Here is a 14,871-nt window from a genome sequence, read left to right as displayed (position 1 = left end):
AAAAGAGAAACCTTTTTGGAAATCTGCATCTGAAATCTATAGATTGTCACATCCCTATACAATAATATGTATTTCACAGTTAATTAAAGGAGAACTAAACCCTAAGGGTAAGGGCACACGCTGCTATTTCGTGAGATTAGTTGCCCAGCAACAAATCGCTTCTTTTTCGGGCGACAGATCTCCCCGAACTGCCTTCCCGCCGGCTAGAATGTGAATCGCCGGCAGGATGGGACTTGGAACGCTTTTCCGAAGTTTCCTCATGAGGAAACTTAGGGCGACTTCGGAAAGCCGAAGCAATCCGACTGTACTGTACTGTATATTGTGAGTGGGTCCCTAAGCTCAGTAAGTGACAGCAGCACAGAGCATGTGCAGTGAATCAGCAGAAAAGAAGATGGGGAGCTACTGGGGCATCTTTGGAGACACAGATCTTTACTGCTAAAGGGCTGTGGTTGCCTTGGGCTGGTACAGAAGCACAAAACATCATGTACAACATTTCTAACTACTTCTTTAGTTAGGCTTTAGTTCTCCTTTAAAGGAGGACAATAACTCACCAAAATGTAGAGTGTGTTCAAGGTTCAGCAGACCCTCAGCAAAGAGAGTGGAAATCCATGTTTGTATCAAAGCATGGGATAGGAAAAAAACATAGGTCCCCCAAAAAAGTACATTAAAAACAAAAATTGTATTACTATTATTAATACATCATAAATATTTAGCAGTTGGGATATTATATTAATAACATTACTGTGTGCCTATGCCGCTTTACAAAACTTACAATTGTTACACCCCTGCCTCTATAACCTCACACCATCAGAAATCATCGAACCCCAAACTACTTAGACACACCAATGCATATAAAATGCCTGGTGCAACCTACCCAGGTCTTTTTTGTGGCACAAAATGGGCCATTATGTCTGTCCAAGTCCCCTGAATGGATTCACATTTGTCTGCCCCATGACACCCCTGCCCGAGTAGGGTACACAGAGACTATACCTGCTCCTGTAAGAAGAGACTCGCACAAATGTCTGTGTACTACCCAATAAATTCCCAGCTGCCCCTGGTCATGTGACTTGTGCCTGCACTTTAGGAGAGAAATGCTTTCTGGCAGGCTGCTGTTTTTCCTTCTCAATGTAACTGAATGTGTCTCAGTGGGACATGGGTTTTTACTATTGAGTGTTGTTCTTAGATCTACCAGGCAGCTGTTATCTGGTTACCTTCCCATTGTTCTTTTGTTTGGCTGCTGGGGGGGAAAAGGCAGTGGGTGATACCACTCCAACTTGCAGTACAGCAGTAAAGAGTGATTGAAGTTTATCAGAGCACAAGTCACATGACTTGGGGCAGCTGGGAAATTGACAAAATGTCTAGCCCCATGTCAGATTTCAAAATTGAATATAAAAATATCTGATTGCTCTTTTGAGAAATGGATTCTGCTGGAGCAGCACTATTAAACGATTCATTTTGAAAAAAATGTTTTTTTCCCATGACAGTATCCCTTTAAGGGTTTAGGCACATTTACATGACAAAGCTGTTAGTGAGTTTACTTTACCAGCTCTTAGCTTCACTTTAGGCCATATTATATTATTGCAAATGCCCCAATATCAATTCACCTGCAGGCATCAGACTGTGTGTATATTTGGGGTACAGGGTCCTTTGCTATAATTTTGTGAAAGATCATGAAAATGTGTTTGTGTTGCCTGCAACGGGGCTGCCCTTTCATCTCCAGCCTCCAAATTGTTGGAGCCCCTTTCCTTCAAACCCTCCAAAGTTCAGTTTTGCACAATCATATTTCCCCCTCTATGTTTACTTCGGGAACCATAACCAAAGCTATAGCAATAACTTTTGTCCATAGCATTGCATATTGCTTGCAATAGAATCTCATACCTTGTGGGTGAGCCATGTTTGGTCAACCCTTCTAGATGGTAATAAAGCTCATTTCAGAGTCAGTGTCAGCATTGGAGGTGCCTGCTGGTGCCAAACTAGGTAGTAAATGACTTCACTGGGAGGGTCAATACAAAATATGGAACATTCGTCTTGATAAAGCGTTTTTGCGAAATGTGCGTCGGTGAAAGTTCCAATTTTTATTTGGTTTTAATCCAAGTAATGCGAAAAGGTCTAATTTGGATCTACAGCAGTTTAATAACGTATTAGTCTAGATTTGAGAGTTTTGGGGTGGCGTCTAGAGTGATTAGGTGCTAATTAATTCAATATAACCTCTTCTTTTTTTGTTGAGGCAGTAGACAACAGGACAACTCCACCTCTTATTATTTCATTTTCCTCTCTATTATATCATGAATTATGAGTGCAGTGTTTAATTCATTTATCCATGTTAAAAGTGGTCACAATTAATTCTGGCTGATCAATTTATAAACAAAAGTATGAATTTTTTTAATTAATTGGTAGCTAAATGAATTTTCTATTTATTGCACTGCACTTTAGTTAATTGAAGCTAAATAATTTAATAACTAATTAAGTTGTGATAACGGGTTGCACTTTATATAGAGACGAATTAAGTGGTGTATTTAATAATTACTTATTATTAAGTTCTTCTTAATTGGAGTTATAATGAATTGGAGTTGAATGAATTTCTATTAATTGCACTGCACTTTAGTAACAATTTAAAGTATTGAACCCAACAGACTATTAACCAATAAAGTTGCGGTCATTGGTGGGATGTTATACAGAGACTACTAACTTGTTAGGTATTTTCACTTGGTATTACAATAAAGTACAATCACAATAATTTGTAAGTGACCAGTTCGAAGTAAAGACTTGGTAAATGCGGGGTACTTTTCTTTCTTTTTACCAATATGGAGTTAGCTCAGATGAAAAAAGTCTTCTGAATGCATGCATGGATGGATTTTAATGAAGGCTCAAAGAGAATTAGCCCTCTCAGCCATCTTTAGTGAAGTTCCCTCTACATGAGGTTGGAACTGCTTTTATCATGCCTTGTGTTCTGGGGTAATAAACATGAAACAAACATACTATTCACACTACCATGTGTTCTGGGGTATCATATATGGAATTGGCACTGTATTTATTCTTCCTTGTGTTCTGGGGTATTATATATGGAATTGGCACTGTATTTATCCTGCCGTGTTTTCTGGGGGCATTATATATGGAATTGGCACTGTATTTATCCTGCCATGTGTTCTGGGGTATTATATATGGAATTGGCACTGTATTTATCCTGCCATGTGTTCTGGGGTATTATATATGGAATTGGCACTGTATTTATACTGCCATGTGTTCTGGGGTATTATATATGGAATTGGCACTGTATTTATTCTTCCTTGTGTTCTGGGGTATTATATATGGAATTGGCACTGTATTTATCCTGCCGTGTGTTCTGGGGGCATAATATATGGAATTGGCACTGTATTTATCCTGCCATGTGTTCTGGGGTATTATATATGGAATTGGCACTGTATTTATTCTTCCTTGTGTTCTGGGGTATTATATATGGAATTGGCACTGTATTTATCCTGCCATGTGTTCTGGGGCATTATATATGGAATTGGCACTGTATTTATCCTGCCATGTGTTCTGGGGCATTATATATTGAACTGACACAGTAATGGACAGGGTTCCACCACAATTCTTGATGTTGTGATGCTGAGAATTTTCCTGGCAAAAAGTTGTAGCAACAAAACACCCTGTGTGTTATATGGGATTTTGTGGAATCCTAAGCACTCTTTGCTGGATTTGGATCTAAATGAATCCTTTGAGCTCGGGCATACTGAGACCAAAAGATCAGTCTTGTTGTACAGTCACAGAACTAATGGCATTATACACACATACATATTGAATTAAGACAGTTTGGTGACTAAAAGTTTTATTATACAAATGCACAAACAGCGGAAGAACATTGAGATGTTATATTGTGATTATTTTTAAAACAGGCTTCTTTCTTTTGGGGGCAGCAACTGATGATAAAGATAAATAATCTCTGTAAAGTGGTGTGTGTATGTGTATGTGTTACACACTTTATAAATAAAGGATAATAATTTATGACAATAGTTCATGCTCATTATAATATTGGACTGTGTAACTTCTTCAGTCAACATTGTTATATATTTTGTTGATTTTAATGTTTGACTCCATGGCACTTGGGAATCTTGACTACAGAGAATGGACTCCCATTTCTTCTTAGCTCTTTAAACAGAAGGAACTATAAAAGGAAGCAGAAAAATATATTGATAAAGGTGAAGTTTATGTGTCCATTTGAAGTTCTATAAAACTTACAAGGCTATTGTACCCAGAAAACCTTCATTATTTTTATATGTTTAGAGAAAATAATTTTAGGAATACTGCATTCTATACCATACGAAGTGTACCCAAACCATAAGTTTCTGAACTCCTATCATCTAATGGGGCACAAAGCAGTGAGTGTGGGGCAGTCTTAAGTTCAATTAGGGGTATTTTTTGGAGGAAATCTTATTTGCTCTCCTAAAGACTACTTCAAGCCAAACTGGTTTGTAACTTTGGTGACCAAAATGGGATTTGTTTAAACCTCATTAGGGGGCTGACAAAATGTTGTGCAACAAAAAGAGGTTTGGCACCAAAGAGCTTGAGACCCATAACTAAAAATATTCTGAAGACTATAGTTGTGAAAGAATGATATAGCTTGAGGTTACTCACCGAAGGTGTATGAAGCTTTGAACCCGTACATCTGCACTGCATCATCACTGTAGAATCTGAGGAGCATGGAACGGCCATCAGAGACCATAACATTGAATATTTGATAGCCACAGTATTTACTGCTGCCCATTTTGGGGGCATTCATTGAATCTCCATTGTATATTTCTAGGTAATCGTATTTGCAGGTGGAGCTCATCTCCAAGAAGAAGTCACTAATGTTTAATGCCACCTGGAAGAGAAATGGAAACATGACCATAAGTAGATATAGTTTAGGGGTTTTGTATACTTAAGAAAAAACACATACTTCCGGAAGGCAACACTAAGAATGAACATCTTGAGGTTCTACATCTACTGGGAACTTCTTCTGTTGGGAAATTGCATCATCGCTCTACTTATTGGCAATGTCCTCACTTAGTCGTGTATCTAGAAGACCATGGGCATTGCTCCAACATTCTGTCCAACACCAATGCCCCATCTCTGCCAGCTTCGTAATTTTAATTTCTCTTGATATTCCTCAATTGCTACGTGTGAGATTCTTTTAAGGCACTATCAGTTCCCAGGGATCGAGGTTTAGTTGCAACTTTTAACTGTAGTTATACCTTTGCCAGAAGGGTGCAAGTATAAGTGAATTCCTTGACCCATAGTAGAGCCCCACAGAAGTTGTAGATAACAAGAGAACAATAGAGCACAACAAGGCAAGATGGAGACAGGAGGCAAAAAAGAAACAGTTGGGGAAGAGGGTAAAAGCAGGACAAGATTGTGACTACAAGCCAAGCGTGGCAACATTTTGACAGTATAACAAGATGGAAAAAGTAGGACAGGGTGGACATTTATAGTTTTTACTTTTCTACTTTCAATTTAACCCTGAAGGTGGGTTCTGCTTGAAAGCCCTACACAACTAATGGCAGCACTGACCCCTTCTTTTTTTCTTCTGAACATTTCAACCAAGATCCAAAGTGAAAGCAGAAAGTAGAAGAAACACAGGAAATCTATTAAAATGTATGAATGGGGGAGCTCATTCAGAGAACATACCCTCATTGACACACATTATATCCCAAAACATTTACAGGGTAATAACCAACTGGGGGCACATAAATAAGAATGAGATATTGCGGAACATTTGGATTCTGTATCTTTTCTTACCTTGTAGAATGGTGGGGCAGTAATGAGGAACTGGCAGTCCAAGTTTGGGGGGTAGCTGTTGGGGTAATTCGGAGTGGTAATGTTTCTTGATGGGGTGTAAAAGGTACCTCCACATTTAACTGAAAAAAATGTAGGAATAAGTATTATTAGTAACATTTTATTGAACCAATATTAGTGTAGTAAAAAAAAATTATTCTATCACAGTGACTTTGGGCCATGGGTTGAGTTGAAGGCCCATGTGTAAGATCTGGCCCTCCAAGTGACTTTAAGAACCTACAGGCTGCCCAAGGGTTACACGCTGACTTCTTTGTATGACATTATCATTTTGTAATAATCCTCCCTTCCCCCAGCCTCCTTCCACCTGCCCACCCATACCTGAGTTGATTATTGGGTACATAACTAACATAACCAATAAATATGGGGGGCGCTGTTGAGTATAGAGTCTGTAATCCCTCTACCTAACTTCAGAATAACCAACCTGTGCTGTAGGAAGCTTTGAAGCCAGTGGCAGTGATTGCATTATCAGTGACGAATTCCACCAGCATGTGATTAGTGGAAGCAATCATTACAGGGACCCGTCCTGTTCCGCATGTTTTATCCAAAATCATTGGTGCAGATCTGGTGGCTCCATCATACACTCTAATGTAATCTTTAATGCAACCTGTAGACTGCTGGACTTTAAAGGCATCAAATTTCAAGGTTACCTGCATATGTACATAAGACAAGTTAGTTAGGGCAGAGATCACCTATTGCTGATAAACACATTTTGAAACATCAACAAATTAAGATTTGGTAGGCCACTGGTCTTCAACATGTATCTCACCAGACTACAAATATCTGCATCCCAACAACAGCTAATGCTGGAAGCTATAGTTCTGTAACAGCTGAGGAGCCACAAGAAAAAGACCATTACAGAAAACAGTGAAGTACAGAGAATATAATGGCCAAAACCCCTTAAAGAAGGCATACATGTAGGACTTTTGGGACTGTGATTCAATGGGCCTTTGTTCTAGACAAGCAGGTTGTACAAATGTTTTACCTGGTCAGAAGGAGTCCTGATGAGCCAAACACAATTTGCATTATTTTGGTAGTTAGAGGGGTAATTAACTGATGTCAAAGTCCCATTGGAAGCAGAGAGCAATGTGCTGCATACATCTGAAAAAAGAAACAAAGGGATTGAGGAAGGTTGTTTTACTGCTTCCTCAAAATGTTATCCATCCCCATCCTTGTATTGCTGAGCTTACAATCTAGTTACAGACAAACATCCTTACCACAGCCATAGAGTCGGTTTATCTTAAGGACATCCAAGTTGCTGAGTCCATAGCTCTGGCCAAGGGTGACGTTGGGATTAGGGTGGGGCACAATGGTGTTCTCTCCAGATGTGTTACTGAATGCATTACTAGGAGAACACAGGGAGGATTACACTGGGATTCTGGTGAGATAAAGAATGTTCATAAATGTCCCACACTGGGAGAACTTACCTTCCATAGTGCATTATAGATGAGTAGTCATACACTACACCCAGGTTGTTTGTGTCAGCTTTGTCAAAGTTTACTTTATCCTCTGAATAAAAGAGCAAAAATTCACATAGTGCAAGCTTCTTTAAAAAAAACATTACTAAATGCAGATATACATGGAAAGGTTGTCCAACAAGTGGATTTTTGTTCCATTTGGCCACCAATGAGCTGGGTCAATGATCTGATCATACATGCAGGTCAATAAAGACCTGTTAGAAGAGGACCACATCAATACAGGGACAACAAAGAGAAAATACAACTGCTCACTAAGTACTGTACTTATTTCCAAAACCATAAAGTGAGGATACTATGACTGCCACAGGTAGCACCCAACAGCACAACGTACCTGGTGATATGTACTGATACATTATGGTGACATAGTCATCTCGGTCACTACGGCACTGCTCATGGTAAAATCCCAAGGCGTGGGTCAGTTCATGTTGGACCGCTCCATTATACACGCAGAACCCTTTCATCAATGACACCGCCTGAGATCCCCCATAAAGGCCAATAAAGGACCAACAACTGGAGTAAAAAGAAGACAAAAGAAATTAGTACTTTTTAACATTTTTCAGATGTTTCAGCAGGATACACGTCTGTTTGTTGGGAATTCCAAGCTCCTTAAGGACGTCCAAGCAGACGTGACAGCCCTTTGTCCGACACTTTGGGGTATATGTACAAAGCATGAAAATTGGTAATAATGTAAATTCAATTCCAATTCCACTTTATTGAGATTAAATTGTAGTTGCTGGTGTGACTTAAAGATGAATATACCTACCCGTCCAGAGACTGAATGGAAACATAATTATCTTCGTTGGTACGAGGGGTGAACTGGAGACAGGTCAGGCCATTATATTCCTCCATGGCTTTAGTTATCACACTGACTTCATCGTCACCTAAGGCAAAAGATAATGTTGAACTAGACAAAACTTTTTGCAGTTATGCTTGTAATGTTTTTGGAATGGAAATTGTGTCAGTTACTCTGAATTTGCACTTTTTCCCTCTCTCAGCTCCTAATGCCTACAGGCCTGCTTGCCCCCAACTTATATCAAGGTCACATTAAGCCACTGGGATATAGTTCCTGCAATCAACACATGGGCAATTTCATTACCACCATTTCTCAAGTAGAACCCCAGCAAACAAATCACACTTCCCACGCTTCCCAGTTGTAGCCAAAGTGTTGCATAGAAACAGGGACTTCTGCTGAGGGTGATACTTGGTTAATGGCACTATAGGGTAGTGCAGTTTCCATATTTCCAAATAGGAGATGATTGCTGGATGGGAGGGACAATGGTACCAGTTTGCCTTGGACTCTATTGACGGATTTACCAGGGAGTGAAAACTTCCCCTTAGTGTCACTGCTTTAGGTTAAAACAATAAAAATGGTGCAGTAATTGCCTTGAGGTGTTTTAATAATCTGCTTGGGTTCCTCTGAGAACAGTTGCAGCATGGAGGAATATTACTCTAAAGGTGGCCATACACATCGAGATCCGCTCATTTGGCGTTTTCGTCAAACAAAAGGATCTCTCCCCGATACGCCCAGCGATATCGGGCCGATCCAATCAATGGCCCTAAGACCCAACTATTGGATCATAACTGGCAGTTGAATTGCGGGACCGAACAGATGCAGTCCGAGATCCGATGGGTCCTGACCAACCTGTACAGAGTTGCAACCTGTCTCATGTTGATCTGGACAGACAGTTTTTTACACGGACTGTTATCTTCAAAATGGCTTGTCCAGACAAATCCCCACCCACCTCCAGCCGATAAATCACCAGCTATTTCTGGCATTAGCATTACAAATATACCGACTATATAATTGCTGTTAAAACTATAAATTCCTCCCTTTCCTTACCCCTTTCTTAGCTGCAGACCTGCCCATTTCTCCCACCTAGACCACCCATTTCTGCGCCCAGACCCCCCATTTTTATGCCAACCTTCCGACCACTTCCACCCTTCCCGCCCTGATACTTCATAATGCAGCCCTTGTATAACATCACGCCCCAACCCAAATGTCAGTATTGGGGTGAAAAAATGGCATAAATAGAGTTACCACTTTTTACCCCCAAACATGACAGCCAGTGTCAAGGGAGGGTAGTGGTGACGCCATGGGGACTGGAAATGGGGCATTTTGGGGGCAGGGAACAGGCATGTCGGAGCAAGGAAAATTGCATGTCGGGTCCATGGGGAGGTGCTGGAGAGCGGGTTGGAGCAGTAAGAATGAAAGTGACACAGGGGGAACATTTAAGAAACAGTCGCAATGAGTAATTTATCGATTGTTACTTCACTGGCATATTTGCATATCTCCCAACATTTGGATAATAGAAAAAGGGCCAAAAAGATTTGATGTTCACAGTGCGGCGACTATGTTTGAGCACGCACATCTTATTGGCACACCCCCTAAATACCACATCCATTTTACAGAATTTTGGCAAGCTATGGAAAGTTTAAACCCATTTCTGGGAGGTTTAGGTTTTATTTGTTATTACAGTTTTGCTAATGAAGGTGAATTGCCCTTTAAGCTTCAAGTCACAGTTGTCCCAAGAGACCTGCTTTATCTTAAATTCTTACACTTGTGTCTTTGCTTATCTTAAATTGTCACTAAAGTATCTAAATCTTAAATTGTTACTAAAGTATCTAAGGGCAGCTGCCACATATTCTGGATGCTCTGTTTAATTAAGTTTTAGAAACTTTGTATCTTTTTAGCTGTCAAAATTGGTTCGCCAGAAGCTAAAACGAAATGTGCCCAGATATGGGATCCCTGGCACCCTATACAAGAAATATGAGACCATACCTCAAGATTTATTTTATCTCATTATTAAAAAAATTGTTGATACTAGATAAGTCCTGACTACAGTGCTAACCAGTTAACGCATAGACCATGTACTACCTTGATTCTATCTTATTTAATTTCCTTTTTGTTCTTATTTTCTTGAATTTTTCTTTTGCTCTTTCTCTGGTTAACGGGTTTTATAAATAGTACCCACAAGTGTTTTACTTGTATAAATTACGAGATCAACATGTCTGTATTATGAACAACTTTATTACACAATTAACCTGTAAATTCAAAAAAAAAAATTGGGACTGTCCCGAGAAAAATGGGTCAGTTGGTAGGTATGTCTTTGGAATACCGTCTCTGGCCCTGGTGAGTTACTGGCAACTGCATTATTTTGCTTAGTATTAGAAACAGGAAGTGGCGGAAGTCACATGTCAGGAAGTCTATTTACTTTTAGGAAAAAATGACTGGAACATATAATATTCAGAATGTAATTATATTATAATAAACAGCTCTGTATTGGGTCACACAGTGTTGTCAGACATGATTTAGTACAAACTACGTTTGATTTAAATATCACAGAGGAAGATACTCACTGTATTGAGAAGACACAGTGTAAGGCACATACACAATCCCATCACTGGATTTGGGCCACAAACATTCTGGGCAGTCGATAGCATTGCGTCTGGTTTTAATGGCGATGTCTCCTTGTTTGCGCAATCTCCTGCTCCCTAGCAACACAAAAACACATTGGGGTTAAGGTCCCAAAAACTGCTCAACCTGTGGCAGGTTCAGTTTATTAGTAGAATTTACGTCTTTATTGGTATTTTGAAACATATAAAGGTGTATTCAACTTACAATTAACTTCTGGCATGATATAAGCCAGCAACCCTACCCCTGGAGCCAGAGAGCACTCTGATAGGCACAAGTCATTCTACAATAATTCAATTCACTTCTGAATAACAGGACAATATTTACCTTGATTGGCTTTCATAATGTTACTGAAGATATTATTGTCCCCAGGGTGTTCGTCATCTGTGAGGAGAAGTAAATTTAATGTACATAAGGACATTGTTGGGGGAAAACAATTAATTTCCCAGCCATATAATAATGAACTAAGTGATATTTTTAAGTAGGTGTGCTGCTATCCCACAGTCACACTCCCTTCCCAAAGACTATTATCCCACTGCTTCTATAGGCCCCATCTCTCCCTACTATACCTGTTATCCCACAGTCACACTCCCTTCCCAGAGACTATTATCCCACTGTTACTATAGGCCCCATCTCTCCCTACTATACCTGCTATCCCACAGTCACACTCCCTTCCCAGAGACTATTATCCACTGTTACTATAGGCCCCATCTCTCCCTACTATACCTGCTATCCCACAGTCACACTCCCTTCCCAGAGACTATTATCCACTGTTACTATAGACACCATCTCTCCCTACTATACCTGCTATCCCACAGTCACACTCCCTTCCCAGAGACTATTATCCCACTGTTACTATAGGCACCATCTCTCCCTACTATACCTGCTATCCCACAGTCACACTCCCTTCCCAGAGACTATTATCTCACTGTTACTATAGGCACCATCTCTCCCTACTATACCTGCTATCCCACAGTCACACTCCCTTCCCAGAGACTATTATCTCACTGTTACTATAGGCCCCATCTCTCCCTACTATACCTGCTATCCCACAGTCACACTCCCTTCCCAGAGACTATTATCCCACTGTTACTATAGGCACCATCTCTCCCTACTATACCTGTTATCCCACAGTCACACTCCCTTCCCAGAGACTATTATCCCACTGTTACTATAGGCACCATCTCTCCCTACTATACCTGCTATCCCACAGTCACACTCCCTTCCCAGAGACTATTATCCACTGTTACTATAGACACCATCTCTCCCTACTATACCTGCTATCCCACAGTCACACTCCCTTCCCAGAGACTATTATCCACTGTTACTATAGGCACCATCTCTCCCTACTATACCTGCTATCCCACAGTCACACTCCCTTCCCAGAGACTATTATCCACTGTTACTATAGACAACATCTCTCCCTACTGTGAACACTGGCACCTGAGGAAGGATCAGATAGATCCGAAACATGTAGTGCTACCAAATAAAGAATCACTTGACTGATGATACTGGTTCTCCAGAGTGGTGATTTTGATTTATGAAGATAAGGAGAAGTGGCGGCTCCTATACTCTGTTGGAGGAACCTAACACAATAAGGACAAAAAGAGGGCCTTTTACCTACACCTGATCTAACTATCTCTCCCTACTATACCTGCTATCCCACAGTCACACTCCCTTCCCAGAGACTATTATCCACTGTTACTATAGACACCATCTCTCCCTACTATACCTGCTATCCCACAGTCACACTCCCTTCCCAGAGACTATTATCCACTGTTACTATAGGCACCATCTCTCCCTACTATACCTGCTATCCCACAGTCACACTCCCTTCCCAGAGACTATTATCCACTGTTACTATAGACACCATCTCTCCCTACTATACCTGCTATCCCACAGTCACACTCCCTTCCCAGAGACTATTATCCCACTGTTACTATAGGCACCATCTCTCCCTACTATACCTGCTATCCCACAGTCACACTCCCTTCCCAGAGACTATTATCCACTGTTACTATAGGCACTATCTGTCCCTACTATACCTGCTATCCCACAGTCACACTCCCTTCCCAGAGGTCATTATTTCTATTATTATAGATGCTACTTTGCTGCACAATTATGATATGAATATGTGGTGTTTATTGAGTATCAAACCAAGCAAGTATCACAAACGTTCTTGTTTAAAAAGTTATTAGTAGGACCTAGTTTTCTAGGAGCACATAGTACATCTCATACTGTATGGTGCATCAACCAGCAGAGAAGAAGGCTAGTTTTAGGACAAGAAGTTATTTGCACCTTAGTCCCCAGCATGTCAGTGGACCTTTGGAGGGTAAATATGCAGAAAACCATATAGGATATAATATATTATTTCATAGCTGGCAGCATTTATTAGTCTATATATGAAAGTTGTTGGGTGATGCCTGGATGTTTTGGTTCACAGGTGGTGGGTCACAGGTTAGACACCCTAGATTATATCATTTATTTTACATCAGTTACGGCCCACACCTTCATGCAATGCTCAGACCCCTCATCTCACACTTTTTTCCTGATTACTTAACACAAAGTCCCCCCGAGTATTAGATTCTGAATTTATTGTAACCTTTTACTGTGCTGCCCTTTATGTTGGTGCTTTATAAAAAGTACAAGATAAGAATTCATTCATCGTTTTCAGTTTCCCAATTATTGATTGAAAAAGAGCTACAATAGTAACAAGAGAACAAGCTGACACTTACCTTTGATATTAGCTTTCAGTGAGGTGTCCTAAAATAAACACATAAACATTAATCTATATATATTTAGAAATAAAATAATGAAAATGCTATTTAAGGGTCTCTGTATAATAAAGGTCTCAAATAACAGGTATCAAATAGTAATATTAGAACTGGGCTCTAGTTCTGCTGAATATACTCACCAACAGTGGTAGAGTTAGAGATGGTCCCAGCAAACAGAAAAGAAGAATCAGATACAATGCAGTCTCCATGGCAAAGTCTCAGTGTCTATGTGCTAATGGTCTAGTAATATCCTCCAACTGAACATGAGTTTAAGGAGCCAGTGAAAACCCTTTATATTTATCTTGAAGTAAAAGCGAAATTAGTTCAGCTAATCATATGGCAATATAATGGAAACCTGTTGTCTATCACAAAGTAAAACTGTTCCGCCAATCAAAGATCTCCCTTCCAGCAGAAGCCGCACCTCACTTATACACATTTCAGATTATTTCTGGATTTTGTCCTCTGTCATTTGCTTTTCATCACCTGTTAATTATACATTTACTAAAGGTATTGTTGAAAAAATTAAGACAATGATCATGTAATATTTGTGTTGTGTGACAATGGTGCCTATAGTATCAGTGGGATAATAGTCTCTGGGAAGGGAGTGTGACTGTGGGATAGCAGGTATAGTAGGGAGAGATGGTGCCTATAGTAACAGTGGATAATAGTCTCTGGGAAGGGAGTGTGACTGTGGGATAACAGGTATAGTAGGGAGAGATGGTGCCTATAGTAACAGTGGATAATAGTCTCTGGGAAGGGAGTGTGACTGTGGGATAGCAGGTATAGTAGGGAGAGATGGTGCCTATAGTAACAGTGGATAATAGTCTCTGGGAAGGGAGTGTGACTGTGGGATAGCAGGTATAGTAGGGAGAGATGGTGCCTATAGTAACAGTGGATAATAGTCTCTGGGAAGGGAGTGTGACTGTGGGATAGCAGGTATAGTAGGGAGAGATGGTGCCTATAGTAACAGTGGATAATAGTCTCTGGGAAGGGAGTGTGACTGTGGGATAGCAGGTATAGTAGGGAGAGATGGTGCCTATAGTAACAGTGGATAATAGTCTCTGGGAAGGGACTGTGGGATAGCAGGTATAGTAGGGAGAGATGGTGCCTATAGTAACAGTGGATAATAGTTTCTGGGAAGGGACTGTGGGATAGCAGGTATAGTAGGGAGAGATGGTGTCTATAGTAACAGTGGATAATAGTCTCTGGGAAGGGAGTGTGACTGTGGGATAGCAGGTATAGTAGGGAGAGATGGTGCCTATAGTAACAGTGGATAATAGTCTCTGGGAAGGGAGTGTGACTGTGGGATAGCAGGTATAGTAGGGAGAGATGGTGCCTATAGTAACAGTGGATAATAGTCTCTGGGAAGGGACTG

At 40.4% G+C, this 14,871-nt stretch overlaps 1 protein-coding gene across 1 annotated transcript; it reads right to left on the bottom strand.

Moving 5' to 3' along the window:
- Positions 1-4,007: 4,007 nt before the first annotated feature.
- Positions 4,008-13,748, bottom strand: astl2e.2.L (astacin-like metallo-endopeptidase 2 gene e2 L homeolog; the record flags this gene model as incomplete). Its single annotated transcript, NM_001094643.1, is given in 13 exon segments — positions 4,008-4,165; positions 4,636-4,864; positions 5,779-5,897; positions 6,257-6,482; positions 6,818-6,933; positions 7,050-7,177; positions 7,260-7,341; positions 7,642-7,820; positions 8,074-8,191; positions 10,668-10,802; positions 11,050-11,106; positions 13,458-13,485; positions 13,637-13,748. Coding segments are annotated over 13 exon segments (1,500 nt in total).
- Positions 13,749-14,871: the final 1,123 nt, after the last annotated feature.

Source organism: Xenopus laevis, chromosome 4L, assembly GCF_017654675.1.
Source record: "Xenopus laevis strain J_2021 chromosome 4L, Xenopus_laevis_v10.1, whole genome shotgun sequence".
Classification (NCBI taxonomy): domain Eukaryota; kingdom Metazoa; phylum Chordata; class Amphibia; order Anura; family Pipidae; genus Xenopus; species Xenopus laevis.
The sequence above is the reverse complement of the archived record's forward strand: the minus strand, read 5'-3'. Positions and strand labels throughout refer to the sequence as shown.